At 44.9% G+C, this 17866-nt stretch overlaps 1 protein-coding gene across 1 annotated transcript in view; it reads left to right on the plus strand.

Annotated features, from left to right (window-relative positions):
- Window positions 1-17866, plus strand: part of LOC135057195 (uncharacterized) — a 166218-nt gene that overhangs the window by 73788 nt on the left and 74564 nt on the right. Inside the window, exons 10-11 of the mRNA XM_063963091.1 lie at window positions 1763-2110; window positions 7139-7527. Of these exons, the coding sequence (XP_063819161.1) occupies window positions 1763-2110; window positions 7139-7527 (737 nt within the window). The remainder of the gene's footprint in view (window positions 1-1762; window positions 2111-7138; window positions 7528-17866) is intronic.

A 17866-nucleotide genomic window follows, 5' to 3' on the forward strand; every position in this document is an offset into this window, starting at 1 on the left:
GGCTTCCCAAAATAGTATTGGGTCGTCCCAATGTTCAATATTGTTGTCAACATAATCAATCCAATTCCTTTTAAGGTATTGCTTAAAGTCATCAGATTTAAACAAATAAGACGGGAACTTCCAGGCGCAATGTAAGGGCCCCACAAATGATGGTCTAAGAGAGATTTCGATAGGTAAGTGATGTGAGATCACGATGTCTCTTTATATTGGCTGAAGACAGTACATGAACCAAGCTATAGTCTACCAGAAAGTAGTGTATCCGAGAAAACGTGGACCCCGGAATGAAAAGTGAATGACTTGTCAGAGGGGTGAAATAATCTCCATACATCTGTCAGCAGGTTGTGCACCTTAAAATTGTTTAGGGTGGACCATGGTCGAGAAGACAAACTTGTGGGGGTAGAGGGTGTGTCTAAGATGGAGTCTTTAACAGTGTTAAAATCTCCCCTTAGGATGAGGTGGTAAGTGTCATGTTGGGGCAACAGTTGGGTCAAACCAATGAAAAATACAGACAAGTTAGTATTGGAGGCATAAATATTAAGGATGGTAGCTCTCCCTGGACTCTATGATTTGACCCTGACCGACCCTTCTCCGGGGACTTAAAATTGTCTCCAATGCTCCCTGAGGGTTCCCGCTGCTGTCTGCTACCTCTCGAGGATATGGGGGGTGACCTGTTCCCTCCCGCGATTTGCGGCCTGTGACGCTGCCAGAAATTGGGCACTGGAGTTTGCAGGCCTGGGCTGCTGCAGGACTACACAGGATCACGGGGGTCCCAGGCGCCGGACTCCCCTTAACAGAGTGCTGATCGCGGGAGGCCGTAGATTCCCTAACAGCCAGAGGAGTGTGGCCGGGACCAGCGCTACTGCCAGAGCTCTAATAAGGAGAGGAGTCGCACCCACCGCCACCATTATTACTGAAGGGGGAGCCAGCTCCCTGGCGCACAAACTTTATCCCTTAAGAATGTGAGGAGGGGGTGCAGCTGTCTATTAAGGGGTAAACCAAGGATACACCTTACTATGCCTCCCAAGTGCTGTATAGTGCGTCAATGGCATAGTCTGCTTCACCCACTTTTGCTGGCTGAGTGGTTTCACTGATTGAACTAACTTTACTGACATTTCCCTCTCTTCAACACATGGACTTATATACAGTTTTTGCCTAACTTTCATTGAAAAGGTTCTCACAGCTTTTTACTATAATATTACTGTATCTATGAGAGCTCCATCTTGTGATCATTCGGAGGTAATACACCAGCAATACAGCTTATTTGATCTATTGTACTCTCAGCACTACTGTTTCCACCCGCATCCATCATTTATGTGGTTCTTTAATTCCAAGTGTGTAAATGACTTACAATTGCATCACGAATGTGACGCAACACAAGATGCCTGCTAGATCATGAATATGTGCACGTAATGGGGGGAAAGTGATGTGTGACACCTCTCTCTTCACATGTCAATTTTGATTTTTTTTCTTGAACATATGTGAAGTATTTTCCTTTGGTGGCCTTATGACGAAGAGACACGGAAATAAAACACCTGCGGCTACCCAAGTCAAGTCCAAATCATCTGCTGCCTTTCATAATCTCTTCGGAGCTCTGTCCTCCGCTGACAACGCCCACACGGCCCTAACACCTCCGGCCATGGCTTCTGAAGGCTCAGAGGGTTCTTGTACTCTGGAGACCCACTCTCCTTCCTCACAAAAGCATGCTCAAGTCGGACACAGAGACTACTGATATCTTAAATCACCTCCGCTCCCTTCCTACCAGCCCTGCAATCCCTGGACCTGAGAATACAGGAGGTGGTCAAGATCCACCTGGACTCTATTCAGTCAGATCTAACTCATGTAGGTAACCGGGTGGCTGTGATTGAAAATCATAATGAGCAGTTAGACTCCAAACTAAATGACGTTGATGCAGTGATCAACCGTCAATCTCGTCTACTACTTGATATGCAGATGCGACTAGATGAAGTGGACAACAGGGGGCTTCGTAATAATCTGAGAATACGAGGAGTCCCAGAGGATGTCCCACAAGAGGGTATAGTAAACATCCTTACGAAAATCTTTAATGAGCTGTTAGAGTCGGACCTTAATGAGGAGATTCTGTTTGACTGGAGTTTGAAAGGACTCCCTACGGATTGAAAGGTTTGAAAGGACTCCCTACGGATCGACCCAGGGACATTATTTGCCGTCTCCATTATTTTACAGTTAAGGAGAAAATTATCCAATGAGCACACGGAGCCAAAGAAATCGACTTTAATGGCAACTCCATCCTGATATTTCAAGATTTTTCCTGTCACACATTGCAACAGAGGCTTTCACTTTGTCCGCTTACTGAGAAAATCCGTAAGAAGAACTTAAAATTTCATTGGGGTATCCTCTCAGTATTCAAGTCATGCATGACGGGTATATGGCAATCCTCCCGTACCTCCAGAAGAAGACGTAGCTCCCAGGCTGCAGAGGATACTGCCGTTCCTTGAAGTGTACCTGCCACAGTCTGTATCCTTACATTATATATTGTTTAGCCTTTTTAAGTGATCAGTGACTCCTTCTTTCCAGTCGACTTAGTCGAAGGTGTTATCTTTGCACTTACTGAAAGGTCTTGGACTATGTGAGTTGGGAGGCTAGCTGTCCCTTTATTATTGTATATGTTTCATTAGCATGTATATATACATGTTGGACAGCATGTATACATTCATTAGCATGTATACATACATGTTGGACAGGATGATTTTTAACCCTCCTCCTCTCCCATCCTTCTCTGTTTCTAATTATAATTATTTCACATGTTTTCTTGATTGACGTTCGTTCTGTTATGTCCATTATAAGGTCATTTACCTCACTCACAATATATTTCAATGTTGATTACAGATGTGTTTGTTATTATACTGCTTCTTCCTTTTCCTATATGGTCCCTAGAAATTATAGGGAACATAGTGAACAAAGGTGATATGTGAACAGTCACATATCACCGTTACCCCCAACAAACCCCCCTTTCTCTGTTATGTATAGGTTGACTATGGGTCCAAGTGAGACCTTCATAGCATCTCTAACAGAGGATACTTGGTCTTAGAGCCCCCACTACCTGACTCTGAGACCACTTTCAGATGTTTCACTGTTATTATTTTTGAAGCAATATTTTTACGGTAGACGTATCTCTGTCTCCTCTCTATCTTCTCCACCTATTCCTTCTTGCTCTTCTTCATCTCTTTTAGTCTTCTTGCCCTCCCCTCTTTCATCCTGGCGGATGAATGCGGTATCTTCTGCATGTCTCACGCAAGTCGATCATTTTTCCTATGGTTAAGTTAAGGTTAATGTTTAACAATGTTAAGGGCCCTAACATCCCTGAAAAACGTTCACGTTTGCTACATACGTTACATATGCAGGGCCGGTTCTAGACCTTGTGGCGCCCAGGGCGAAAGTTCATTTTGGCGGCCCTCCCAGGTCAAACATAGTGCGCGCCTAAGGCGCATGTCCAAAAATAGGGGCGTGGCTTCATAGGGAAGGGGCCACAGTTATGACCCCTGTGGTTATGCCCCCTGTAGCTGTGCACCATTGTAGCTGTGCCCCTTGTAGATTTGCCCCCAGCAGTTGTGCCCCCTGTAGCGGTTCCCCCAGTAGTTGTGCACCCTGTAGCTGTGCCCCCTGTAGTTATGCCCGGAGTAGTTGTGCCCGGAGTAGCTGTGCCCCCTGTAGATTTGCCCCCAGTAGTTGTGTCCCCTGTAGCTGTGCCCAGGCCCGGCGCTACCCACTCAGCGAAGGGATGCAGTGCAGGGAGGCGCTGGGACGGAGAGGCGCTCCCACTGCTCTGCATCTCTTCCCTGCTGCGCTGTCCTGTCCCCTCTGCTGCTGCTGCCAGCTGCTGTGCCTGTCACGGTATGACAGGTAGCAGCGTTGGCAGCATGAAAAGCCCCCCCCCCCCCAATCCCCTGTGACAGCGGCTGTGTAGGATCAGAAGAGGGGGCGGAGCTATGTGGGACAGAAGAGGCGGAACTAAATGGGATGGAAGGGGCGGAGCAAAACGGCCAGGCTGCTGTAGAGAGAGGTACAGCCAGACTTAGGTAAGTGGAGGGTGAGAGAGAAATGTGTGTGTGTGTGTGTGTGTGTGTGTGTGTGTGTGTGTATATGTATATATGGTGTGTGTGTGTGTGAGGTATGTCTGTGTGTGCACGCATTATGGACGCTACTACAGGGGGGCCATTACATTTAAGGACGCTACTACTACTGGGGGGCCATTACATGTAAGGACGCTACTACTACTGGGGGGGGCCATTACATGTAAGGGCGCTACTACTACTGGGGGGGGCATTACATGTAAGGACGCTACTACTACAGGGGGGGGCATTACGTATAATGACGCTACTACTGGGGGGGCATTACATGTAAGTACGCTACTACTACTGGGGGGCATTACATGTAAGTACACTACTACTACTGGGGGGGCATTACGTATAAGGACGCTACTACTGGGGAGGGGGCATTACATATAAGGGCGCTACTACTACTGGGGGGCCATTACACGTAAGGACGCTGCTACTACTGGAGGGCCATTACATGTAAGGACGCTGCTACTACTGGAGGGCCATTACATGTAAGTACGCTACTACTGCTGGGGGGCATTACGTATAAAGAAGCTACTAATACTGGTGGGCATTACGTATAAGGACGCTACTACTACTGGGGGGGCATTACGTATAAGGACGCTACTACTACTGGGGGGGCATTACGTATAAGGACGCTACTACTACTTGGGGGGCATTACGTATAAGGACGCTACTACTACTTGGGGGCATAACGTATAAGGACGCTACTACTACGGGGGGGCATTACGTATAAGGACGCTACTACTACTAGGGGGGCATTACGTATAAGGACACTACTACTTCTGGGGGGGCATTACGTATAAGGACGCTATTACTACTAGGGGGGCATTACGTATAAGGACACTACTACTACTGGGGGGGCATTACGTATAAGGACACTACTACTACTGGGGGGGCATTATGTATAAGGACGCTACTGGGGGTGCACTATATATAAGGACGCTACTACTGGGGGGATTACATATAAGGATGCTACTATTACTGGGGGACATTACGTATAAGGACGCTACTACTACTGGGAGGCATTACGTATAAGGACGCTACTACTACTACTAGGGGGGAATTACTTATAAGGGTGCTTCGGCCTCTGGGGGTGCACTACGTATTAGGACGCTGCTACTACTACTGGGGGGGGCATTACGTGTAAGGACGCTTCTACTACTGGGGGTGCACTACGTATAAAGACGCTACTACTGTGGGTGCATTATGTAAAAGGATGCTACTACTACTGGGGTGCATTACATATAAGGACGCTACTACTACGGGTGGGACATTACGTACAGTATAAGATGAATACGATTGTGCTACTGTGTGGCGTAATTTTAAATGGGGGTACTATTGTGTGGCCATGACCCTTACTTGTGAGACCACATCCCTTTTCCCGGTGCGCACCATAGGTGCGCGCTGACCCTTTGTTGAATATGGGAGGGCGCAAATTTATAGTTTGCAGGGGGGCGCCGAACACCCTAGCACCGGCCCTGGCTGTGCCCCCTGTAATTGTGCCTGGAGTAGCTGTGCCCCCTGGTAGCGCCGCTGACAAACTCTCCAGCCCTCCTGCTGCTTCTCGACCGCTGCTGCTCCATCTCTGCTGCTGCTCCGCCCGCTCCTCTCTATTTGAGAGATGTCATGATGTCTCTCCCATAGCAGCACCGCACAGACACTAGAGGTCAATGATGACATCTAGTGTCTGACGATGGAGGCGGTTGCAGCGGGCGTCCACACAGCCCACGCCGCCTGCTGCAGCTGGGGAACGGGGTTCAGGATGTGTGGTGTGGGTGGGTGGCAGGCGCCTGCTTGCCCGTGCCTAGAACCGCTCTTGTACATATGGATAACATAGACATAGCGTTTCTACAAGAGACATACTTCAAAAAGGGTTCTGCCACACGTCTGATTTCCTGGTATTATACAAAAGTTGTTGTTTTTATAATTTCACTGGTGCCAAGGCCAGGGGGGTCGCTATCTTGTTTTCCAAACATCTGCAACTGTCTGACATACAAGAGGTCCCAATTGGTGATGGCAGAGGCCTGCTGGTAAAGGCAACTATTGCTTCGCAGCGGTATATCTTTGTCAACTTGTATGTGCCCAACCAAGGTCAGACCCGATTTTTACGCATGGCCTTAGAATCCATAGAATCTCACATTGAAGGGAAGTTGGTAGATAGGGGTGATTTTAATTGGACCTTGGAACCACTCCTGGATACTTCCATGTGATCCTCATTTAAGGAGGCAAGCCGATTTAGGAAAATCTTAGACGAATTCCAACTAGTGGACTCTTGGATGTTATTGCATCCCGCAGAGAGGGATTACACATTTTACTTCCCCCTCCACACAATATGTACTCGCGTATAAATTATTTTTGTGTGGGTCATTCTTGCTTGAATGCAGTGCTAGAAGCATACGATTGGTCAGATCACAGGATCAGACCATACTCCCATTACCCTGATTCTACGAGTTGATTTGGTGGAGCCTCGGCAGTGTCATTGGAGGCTAAACGAACAACTTCTTATGGATCCTCACTGTATAGCCCAACTTCTGGGATTTATAGATAATTATGTTGCCTGCAATGTGACTGATGATGTTTCCCCGATGTCAATTTGGGAAGCTCACAAGTGTGTTATTAGGGGGCATTGCATCCAGTTGGGAACCTATCTCAAGAAACAGAAAATGGCGTGCAGGGAGGCCCTTTTGTCTAAAATGAAAGCATTGGAGCTAGTACACAAAAGCGCTGGGGACTCAGATGTCTTTGTACCAGGGCTTCCAGGGCTTCTTTGAATTCTCTGCTTAATGAGGGAGCTAAGAGGGCATTTAGGCGATGTAGACATACTTATTTCTGATGGGCCAATAAACCTGGGAAGATGCTGGCAAGGGCCCTCCGTGCACAGAGGTCTCTGACGTATATTCAGAAAATGAAAGATGCTTCGGGTCTTGTCCGTGCAATGGATGAGAAGATTGCCACCATTTTCCATGACTACTATTCAAAGTTGTATAATCTCATCCAGTCCCACTCAGACTCGATTAGATTGACATGCGTGAAATTTTTAGAAACCATGAAGTTTCCATCTCTTCCTGAGGCGGTGACACAGGCCTTAGATTCCCCATTTACGGAAGAGGAACTAAAAGATGTCATAAAGTCATCCCCTAACGGGAAAAGACCAGGACCTGATGGCTTCCTGATAACCTACTATAAATCCTTTAAGGACAAGCTACACCCTTTGTTACTACGAGCCTGTAACATGGTGTCACCCCAGACTCAGTTTTTGACCCAATCCCTCGCTGCACACATTGTCGTAATCCCCAAAGAGGGGAAAGACTCATGTTTGGCGACTAGTTACAGGCCTATATCCTTGCTCAACGTGGACATTAAGCTATATGCCAAATTAGTGGCTAGTCATCTAAAACAACTACTCCCTTCCATCATCCATTCTGATCAGGTGGGTTTTGTCCCAGGACGTAAGGCTAGAGACAACACAGTTAAAGTAATAGATCTGATCTCCCATGTGACCACCAATAATATTCCTATGATTCTTCTGTCAACCGATGCAGAAAAAGTGTTTGACAGGATTGACTGGGACTTTATGGAGGGGGTTCTGTAGAGACTGGGTCTGGGGGACACCTACTTCCATAGAATACTTGCTCTATATAGAGCTCCGTCTGCACAGGTGAAAATCAATGGCATCTTATCTAAAATTATACTTATTTCCAATGGCACCAGACAGGGTTGCCCTCTCTCGCCACTGATTTTCGTGCTTTGTATGGAGACTTTGGTGAGAGCAATTAGGGCCAACCCAGATATTTCCGGCGGGGGGGGGGGGGGGGGGAAATGGGGACGCAGGAATATAAACCGAATCTCTTTGCAGATGACCTTCTCACAGCCATCACTAACCCGCTTGATGGGGGAATTAACCTGATTTAATACCTTTTCTAATTTTAAAATTAATTATGCTAAGTCTGTGGCCTTAAATGTCACCGCCTCGGATGAGACAGTTGAATCTCTTGCCACTTCGTTTCCTTTTAAATATAGCTCAACACACTTACAATATCCAGGGGTCCAAATCCCAAACAAACTGGATACATTATTTGCTTTAAACTTTGTCCCTATGATTCAGAAGATAAAGAAGGACCTCTCTCACTGGCTCCCACAGAAAATTTCATGGCTGGGGCATATTAATGTTATTAAATTGAATATACTTCCTAGAGTTCTCTATTTGTTTCAAACAGTTCCATTCTCTCTCCTGCCGTGTTTCTTTCTATGTTACATCATATGTTACATGATTTTGTGTGTGGGGGGGGGGGGGGGGGGGAAGTGGGACACCCAGGTTCAAACACCAAACTCACTTTAGACGTAAGTCTCAGGGTGGTAGGGTGGTAGACAGCTGCTGACGGTGGGTCCTGCTTTATTGATGTGGAGGTTACAGAATAAATTGAACATTTCCATACCAGTGTCTCTGTTGACCCCCATTGTGCATAACCCCGCTTTCACCCCAGGCACCTCAGACAGGGCCTCTGCACCCTGGAAATTAGCAGGTATTACCAGGATAGGTAACTTTTTCTCAGGGGGCTCCCTCAAATCATTTGAGTGTTTATTAAATGAAACAGATCTTACTAAGTCGGACTACTGGATTTATATTCAGGCACGTCACTTTATTTCTTCGCTGATGAAATTTAAAGGTTGGAACACAACACCAACTATGTTCGAAAAACTTTGTATGCAATTGCACCCTCCCACCCACACTATCTATCTTATTTATCAAATTCTCTTGCCAGCAATGTTAACCTCTAGTCTGACTTATCAAGATAAATGGGATAGAGACTTTTCACTTAAAGGAATTGAGATAAATTGGAATAAAACTTACCAAGCAATAAGTGCGTGCGCATCTAGTATGGATGTAGTGGAGACCCAATATAAACTTCTCTCTAGATTGTACCGATGCCCAACTATTGTTCATAAGTTCTGCCCTGGTGTGTCTCCTCGATGTAATGAGAAGCAGGGGTCTTTGATCCATATCTGGTGGGACTGCCCCAGGATCCTTCCCTTTTGGGATGGTATAAAAAGGTTGGTTGCGGAGATCATGGGCATTCCTGTTCCTTCAGGCTTCTGGTTGCTATCCCACTCAGACATACCTATTTCAAACTATAAAAGTTCTTTACTGAGACATATCAATAATGTAGCCAGAGCTGTGGTACCAGTTCGCTGGTGCTCCCCCTCTCTGCCTACCTTATGGGATTGGTGCCAATGTATGAACTTCTATATGGCTATGGACGATATATACTATTCTACTCCAGAGAAGCATGGAACATACATAGCTATTTGGCTTTGCTGGATGGAGTTCAAGCTATCTCCCTCCTATAAGGCCTTGGTACCTGTGTCCTCTCCCCAACTCGGTTAGTCGTAGCGAGACATAGTTTTGGAAATGAACACTGTTGAAACAACTAGCCCCTTAATATTAACCTTTCTTAGTCGGTTAGACGTTTTGAAAAATTCTAGAATGTTTGTTCTGCCGGATGAATACCCTTCTTTCTTTTACTCTACCCTTTTTTTCCTTTTTCCCTATCCTTTCTCATTCTGTTGTCTTCTACTACTCTCTTTTTTCTTTTGGAACAATAAATCATTTGATGCCTTTCACCGTATGAGTCTACTGCTCTTTATTGTTGAGGCTTAAGTTTTTACTGTTCACAGAAATATGTATGTTAATGTCTGTGTTGCTTTCAGGTACTCTCTAAAGATATTTTTGTATCAACATACTGTATGTGTTTTACCATGATTCTTTTTGTTCTGTGACAAATACTGAAAATAAAGAATTTATAAAGAATAAATAAATATTAGGGATGGTGTATGGGGTATCTCTAATTGTAATATCTAGCAAGATATATTTTCCTTCAGGGTCTGTGACAGTATTGAGAATAGTGTAATAGAGACATTTCGTGAAAAGAATAGCTACTCCTCTGGACTTAGTTATATACGAAGCTGAGATGCAGTCTCCAAGCCAGGATGCCCTAATGGTTGAGCCATCTCCATTTTTCCAATGTGTCTCTTGTACAAACATAATGTCAGATTTCAGCCGATTTAAATAAGTAAGAAGTTTCTGACGTTTTATAGGAGAGTTAAGACCTCCTGTATTCCATGACACGAACTTAACAGATTCTGCATGCGAAAAGAAAGGTAAATTGACATGACAGCTCACCATTAACCTATACCAGTCCTGAGATCAAAAATTTGAAGAAGTTTATGCCTAGAAGAGCAGAAGCATTCCCTATCCCAGTGAGTGAGGAACCGCCACCTGGACAGAACATCAGCTCCAATTGTACATGTAATCAAAGCAATATAGATAAGACATTAATAGAAAAAAGGCAGTAAAGCTTTAATCTCTTTTATTAAACATTTTTCAACCAAATAATTATAGCTGATCCTGAGTGGGAGATCATGATCGGCTAGGCACTTCTTAAACATGTTACAAATGTCAAAGTATCACTAAAGTTATAAGTAAAACCTTTACTTATTTCTGGGGAAGTCTCTCCCTTCTCATTCTTCACCACAATACAGTTACTTTCATAGAAGGGGTGGACAATCTAGTATCGAGAGAAAAAGGTAAAATAAAAAATAAAAGTACTAAAAACCTCAATGATTAGGGGAATGAGGTGTAGGCATTGTTGGTGTCCCTGGTGATATGGGAGACAGTGTTTCTGCGCTGCCACAGGACCTTCAAAAATGAGTGTTCGACCATTATCCGTAACTCATAATTTGGCAGGGTACAGGAGCGCAAATCTCTTATGAGTGTCAACAAGGAATTTGCAGGCTGTAGAAAAAGATCTGTGTTTCTGTGTTACTGCTGCCAAAAAGTCCTGAAAGATTAGAATTCTTGTACCATCAATAGTGAAGTAATCCAGTTTTTTGTATGCTCTCAGAATCAATTCTTTGGGGGATATTCAATTGTTTGAAAAGTCAGTTGGGTTTCTGTTTTTTTCTTATCTAATAGACAGGAAAAAACAGACACCCAACCGACTTTACAAACATTTGAATCCCCCCCATTGGTTCTAAAATACAAATATTGTGCAATTACAGGTCTAGGACGGGATTTTATGTCCTCCCTTTCCGCCCCAACTCTGTGAGTCCTCTCAATTTGAGGGAACTCCACATTATCAGATATGTTCAAGGCTGGCATTAGTTTAGATGTAAAAGTAATCACTCAGCTGGTTTAATTTGTTCTGGTATCCCGATAAAACGTAAATTATTTCTACGACTCTGGTTCTCCAACTCATCAAGTTTATCTTGGAGTTCCTGGATCGTAGCTACTGAGGAATCTGAAGAAGACTGGATGGTTTGGACAGTGTCTTCAACGTCACTCACTCGCTGTTTCAGGTCAGCAATTCTAGAGGTATTAGAGGCCACTTCCCTAATCGTAGGTTGAATTGAGGCCTGGAATTCATCTAATTTTTTTGTCCATAGGCAGCATCAAGACCGACAAAATCTCTTTTTTGCTGTTTGGGACAAGTGTATTGAGGAATCATCTTGATTTATTGGGGTTCAACAGTATTGACAATAGTCATTTGAGTCACTGGAGGAGAAACATTCCCCTGTTTATTGTGTTTGTTTCGTACCTTTTATAAATAGTGGATAGCGTAGAAGGGTGAGTATTTGTAGATGGGGTTAGAAACTTGTCCATCTACTAGTATTGTGGTAGAGAAAACGAGTGGAAAAAAAAAAAGACTTGCAGAAGAAATGGACAACCACTATAAGTTAGCTAGCCTGATAAGAGGTGGGAAAGATTCACCAGTGAACTTAAGAAAATGTAAGTTACATTTGCAAAAAAGTTCCCATCCGTTCTTAGAGAGGAGTATACAAATCACATGGTTTCAAAAAGTAAAAGGACAAAACAAAAATTGAGTGTGGGGTGTAACAGCTCACTCTGTGAGTGACACCCCGTCACATACTGTGAATGAGGGGGGAGACATGTATTCTTATATTTACATCTCTAATCGGTTTGAGTTTCCCACAGCAACATATAGCAAACACAATATGTTTTAAGGGAACAGAGTTATGACTATATCACAACATATGATAAGTTCAGTAAATATTCACATCAAAAAAAGGGCACTGAAAATAATCAGACTGCAAATTTATAATGTATCTGAATGTGTGATAAACTGGTGTAGGTTTACATACAATATGCAGTTAAATATAAATAAGCTCAGGTAGGTGATGAGTAAAAGTATATTAGAGCCACTGTCAAAATGAAATCCAGTATTCAGAAGAAAAAATGAGGCTAAGCCATAACTTTGAAAATCAAACAATTAAGGAAGGGGGGGGAAAAAAGAAAGGAAAAAAAAATATTACATTGTTGGCTTGAATAACAACACCACTAGATGGCAGTGTTAAATCACATTTGAAGACAGCAAATGTTAGAGCTTGTAAAATAACTCTACCCTAGCGTGTTTATTACTAATAGTAGTGAAAGGTTTACATTACTATGGGATAAGAATCCTCAAGCCCATCCCTAGAGGCACCACAAAGCCAGAGTTTATTATGATGGGACTATGGGGGTCATTCTGACCCGTTCGCTCGCTGCATTTTAACGCAGCAGAGCGAACGGGTCCCTGCTGCGAATACACTACGGCGCCTGCGGGACGGCCGAATGCCGTAGCAGGAGAGCGATCGCCTCTGCCTGATTGACAGGCAGAGGCAATCGATGGGCGGGGGGGGGGGGGGGGGGGGCGATACAGCGGCGTTTAGCCGTCATTTCGTAGGCGCAGTCCGGCCAATGCAGGCGTGGCTGGACCGAATGGGGGGCGTGTCGCAGTGGCTGCGTGACATCATACGCAGCCGCTGCAGGCCGGGAAGCGAGGAGTAGCTCCCGGCCAGCTCCCTAAAGCTGCGCTGGCCGGGAGCTGCTCCTGAAGTGCAAAGGCATCGCCGCTGTGCGATACCTTTGCACTTCTGCGAGGGGGGGCAGGACTGACATGCGGGGCGGACTAGCCCTGTGCTGGGCGTCCCCCCGCATGTCAGGAAAGATGATAGTAGCTGTGCTAAGTTTTGCACAGCTGCGATCAACTCAGAATGACCCCCTATGTGTACTAGCCAGACCAGTGAATGCTGAAGTTCCCACAGCATAAAATATCCAGCAAATCTGGGGTAGCGTAAATGGGGGGGTGACAACCCTATAGGTATAAAGATTTTCCGCCCCGATCCCAAGCTAAAGCGCAGGCATCATCTAAAATAGCTTTATGACAATAGTGAGAGGCTAATATCAATGTGGGACGAGGGTCTTCCAACTGATCTCTGCATACACAACAAATCCATAGTCTTTTATAATGTAACAGTGAGTATTAGCCAGGAGAATAAGTACAGAAGTTCTTGCAGCATAACCTGGCTAGCCAGTTGGGGGACATCTAGATAAGAGGGAGGTGATCCACTATGTGTATGGACCTTCAGTCCTAGTCCCAGGCCAAATTACTGAAGTAAAAAGAGGAAAGAGCAAGTAAGATGGGGAAGGAGGGGAGATGGACCAAGAAGGGGACAAAAAGTGATTAAAGCTGAGGGTTAGCAAAGATGAGACACACAATAGGAGGGGTGGGATCAAGTTAGGTACAAGTGAGAGTGTATGAGTAAGGGAAGATTAGTGTGAAAGGAACAAACAAAATTAGTAATGAAGAGGATCAATGGTCCGCCCAACCACTCGCAGCCACCAGGATCCGCCTCGACCACCTTTTGGGGAGAACCTCATCCAGGAGCCAGGATGCAGGCAAAACACTATAAGGAGGTATCTTCGCCCGGACGATCCTCAGGGTGAAGCGATGTGCTGTGTATCCGGGCTGTTAACAAGGGACTAGGCACCAAACAGAGCACCAACGCTTGCCGCTGTGCAGAGCAGTAACAGCAGGAATCTCCAGAGATCCACTGAGTGGTGGTCATCGCTGATGATCTGCAGGAGGCACAGGATCTCAGTCCAGTATCCCCAAACAAGAAGGGGCAGAAGTGGAGCATCTCTCCTCAGGCAGCGTTTCCCCTAAGCAATCTCCAGTCTACCCGTTGCGGTAATTGAGGAGAGTAAGAGGGCCAGCCACCGCCGCTCCCACTAACCTGCGTCACTCTGATATCTTCGTCCCTGCTCACCTGGAATGGAGGGGAGTCGCAGTGGGGTCATCCCGGGCCACAGGTAGCGTTTCTCCTACAGCGATCACCAGTCTGCCTGTCCCGGTATCTGAGGAGGGTAAGAGGGCCAGCCACTGCCGCTCCCACTGACCAGCATCACTCCAAAATCTCCGTCCCCGTGTACTTGGAGTGGAAGAGAGCCACAGTGGGGTCAGCCCGGTCCGCAGGGGAAGGCACTGCACCACGTAGGCAACCACTTCAGGCAGGTCACTCCGACCGGGCGATTCTCTGCATGGCAGCCGGGACACCACTTAAGTTGGAGGCCAGATAGACAAGGCAGCCAGCGGGGTTGAGGTGAAGCAGCCATACGCTGAGTAGGCAAACCTCCACGTGGTGGCTCGATCATGAGCCAGACTCCGGGGAACGGGGCTTGCAACCTATCCACCTGGCTGAAAGTGATATCAATATGATCCTTCCAATATTAGGAGGTGAATTCTGCAGGTTTCATGTACCAGCAATAGTCAGAAACAGGTGGATGGCCGTGGATGGAGCCTAGTTGAGCGGATCTCAATTAAAACATGGCTATCTTAGATGAGCCACCCACTGGAAGTCGATCAAGCCAACTTTGAACGCAACGCGCGTCTAGTCAGCGCCTGGTCTGTGCACGGACCGGTCCACAGCATAACTCTTAGTAAATTGTATTTATCAAATTCTTATGATATGTGTTTTACTATTGCCTAAATCCCTATTTGTGGTTATAATATATATTAGTATTTTACCTTAATTTGCAAGCACACCTATTTAATATATATGATATATCTTTGTGAGCACAATTCCTTCTTTTACATGTTTTGGATATATATCTTGGATATTGCCTGCATCTCAGTTGGAGATTATATACTTATAATCTAACTTCAACATTGAGCAGTTCAGGAGAGTGTGGTGCATGGACGCAATCCTTCAGCACCACACATTACCATATACTCGTACTATACCACTGAACACAGTGGAACCACCCACCTACAGTTATTCCTCATAAAATATGCACAATCTTGTCTGATCTTGGGAGCTTTGCAATGTTGGGCTTGGCCAGTACTTGGATGGGAGACCACCTGGGAAAATAGGTACTGTCGGTTAAGGATTCCATCTGTCAGCGGAACTAGTGTACTGACATTACTATAATTAGGTGGTAATGTGTGTTTTTATTTACTGCATTCTTTCCTGACAGCATAAATATTGAACCCAGGATAATCTGGCTCATAAAATAAATGTCGTCAGCAGCCGATATGCTTGCCTAAATGGAGCAACAATTGACTGGCTTGGTCAGACGCCAACTAGCAGCTGCCGGCTCGCATAACACTTGAATTACCCCATAGAGGTGAGGAGCAGCATTAGTCTTTTATTACAGTGCATCCGGAAAGTATTCATAGCACTTCACTTTTCCACATCTTATGTTACAGCCTTATTCCAAAATGGAATAAATTATTTTTTTTTAGATTTTTGCGAATTTATTAAAGCAAAAAAAAACTAAGAAATCACATGTACATGTACATTTCTTTTTCCGGTTTGCCCACACTGCCAAAAGTACCAAAAACTGGTTCAATGACCATGGGATTACTGTGCTGGATTGGCCAGCAAACTCGTCTGACCTGAACCCCATAGAGAATCTATGGGGCATTGCCAAGAGAAACAGGAGAAACATGAGACCGAACAATGCAGAAGCTGAAGGCCGCTATTGAAGCATCCTGGTCTTCCATAACACTTCAGCAGTGCCACAGGCTGATAGAATCCATGCCACACCGCATTGAGGCAGTAATTCATGCAAAAGGGTCCCAAACCAAGTACTGAGTACATATGCATGATTATACTATTCAGAGGGCTGACATTTTTTGCATTGAAAATCCTTTTTTATTGATTTTATGTAATATTCTAATCTTCTGAGATTTTGGTATGGGGGTTTCTTAAGCTGTAAACCACAATCATCAAAATTATAACAAATGAAGGCTTGAAAAATCTCACTTTGCATGTAATGAGTCTATATAATATATTAGTTTCACCTATTAAAGTTGAATTACTGAAATAAATGAACTTTTGCACGATATTCTAAATTGCCATGGAGAAATACAAAATAACCCGTCTAACAGTGTTGGACCAAAAGAAGTGCCACGGAATATGCAGTTAATACGGGGAATTTCTCAGTTGTCTTGTGGAATGTGAAAGGCCATTTATTCAATGCACTGACCAAAGCATCAATATTGCTCACCCATCCTATTCTCCACAAGTTATAAGGGTAATCTGTCCATCCTACTTGGAAGTCCAGGTTTTACATAAAAGGAAGATACAAAGATTTATATGCATTTAGACCATGTTTGTGGCATATTGTGTGCCATCATTTTCTGGGAGGACAATGCAATGAATCCTAATATAGTTCAGGACTTCCTGATCATGGAGGTGCAGAAAGGAAATAAGATTCCCTTCCTCCCGAAAACCCCCTCTCCAAGGACATTTAGACTTGGCCAAGCAACCCCTTGGAGGTACCTTCTGATACTGTATCTACTTCCATCCTCTAATATCTGGCCCTAGATAAACCACTCACAGCAGGCCACACACTTCCAGTCACACTCACAGCATGTGCTCACACATAGGGTCAGATACAGATCTGCATACATACACACACACACACACACACACACACACACACACACACACACACACACACGACAATTACTGTGTCACACAGACAATGTAGTGACTCCCCCCCCCCCCCCCTTTCCCATATTTTACAGGCTAGGCAGGGATTACCCCACAGCTACTCTTCCCCCTTCTATCTACCATGGTACATAGTCAGAAATGTACCCCATGGTGTGTAGCCCCTCCTCTGGCTCAGATTGCCTCCTCCCTCTCTCCTGCCTGCATGGTAGCTCAGGGCAACTTTTGCAGTTGCTCGTGATGAACAAGGGAGGAGATGGTTAAGTTCCTGTCCTCCCAAAAGCGCCACTGGGGACACGTTTTATGTTAGGGGAGCCTTCACTCCGGCTATGCCACTGCTTTGAGTACACTCTGTATATTTGTGTTTTCATCATTTACAATAACAACTTTTACTATGCAAGGTGACACAGTGGTTAAGAATGGTCGCTTTACTACACTGGTGTTGCTGGCACAATTCCCACCAAGGCCCTATTTCAGAGTTAGTATGTTCTCTAGAAAGATGAATTTACCAAGAGATGGATGATCGGGCGCTGTTAGGTGCTGTGTCTCTAATGCTGCTGCTATGCCGTTAGGGGTAATCAAACCCAAACCATAATTACAGAAAAAACACAACAGAAAGATAGCAGCGCTAGTGTGTTAATGAGTAAATGTATAATGAGAAGGACTGAGTGATAAATAATTCACATTTAAGATATAAAATTAGGCCTCATTAAAACTGTAAGCACAATTTCAATAATTCATAACAATAAAAACAACAAAAAAAATGGGTAAATTGCTGTGACTGCTTGTAACTGAGCGTTCCGTTCCTATTTAATATACTGGACTGCAGAGCAGACTGACGGCACAGTCTCACCAAATAACCTCACCCAGAACCGCTAGAGGTGTAGTCCCTTAAGAGTCTTTGATGTTGTTACTCCAAACCAGCTAGGTTTGGGATCCTGATGCTGTTGCGGTGTCCTCTTTATGGTTGAAGG

Source organism: Pseudophryne corroboree, chromosome 3 (genome assembly GCF_028390025.1).
Source record: "Pseudophryne corroboree isolate aPseCor3 chromosome 3, aPseCor3.hap2, whole genome shotgun sequence".
NCBI lineage: Eukaryota > Metazoa > Chordata > Amphibia > Anura > Myobatrachidae > Pseudophryne > Pseudophryne corroboree.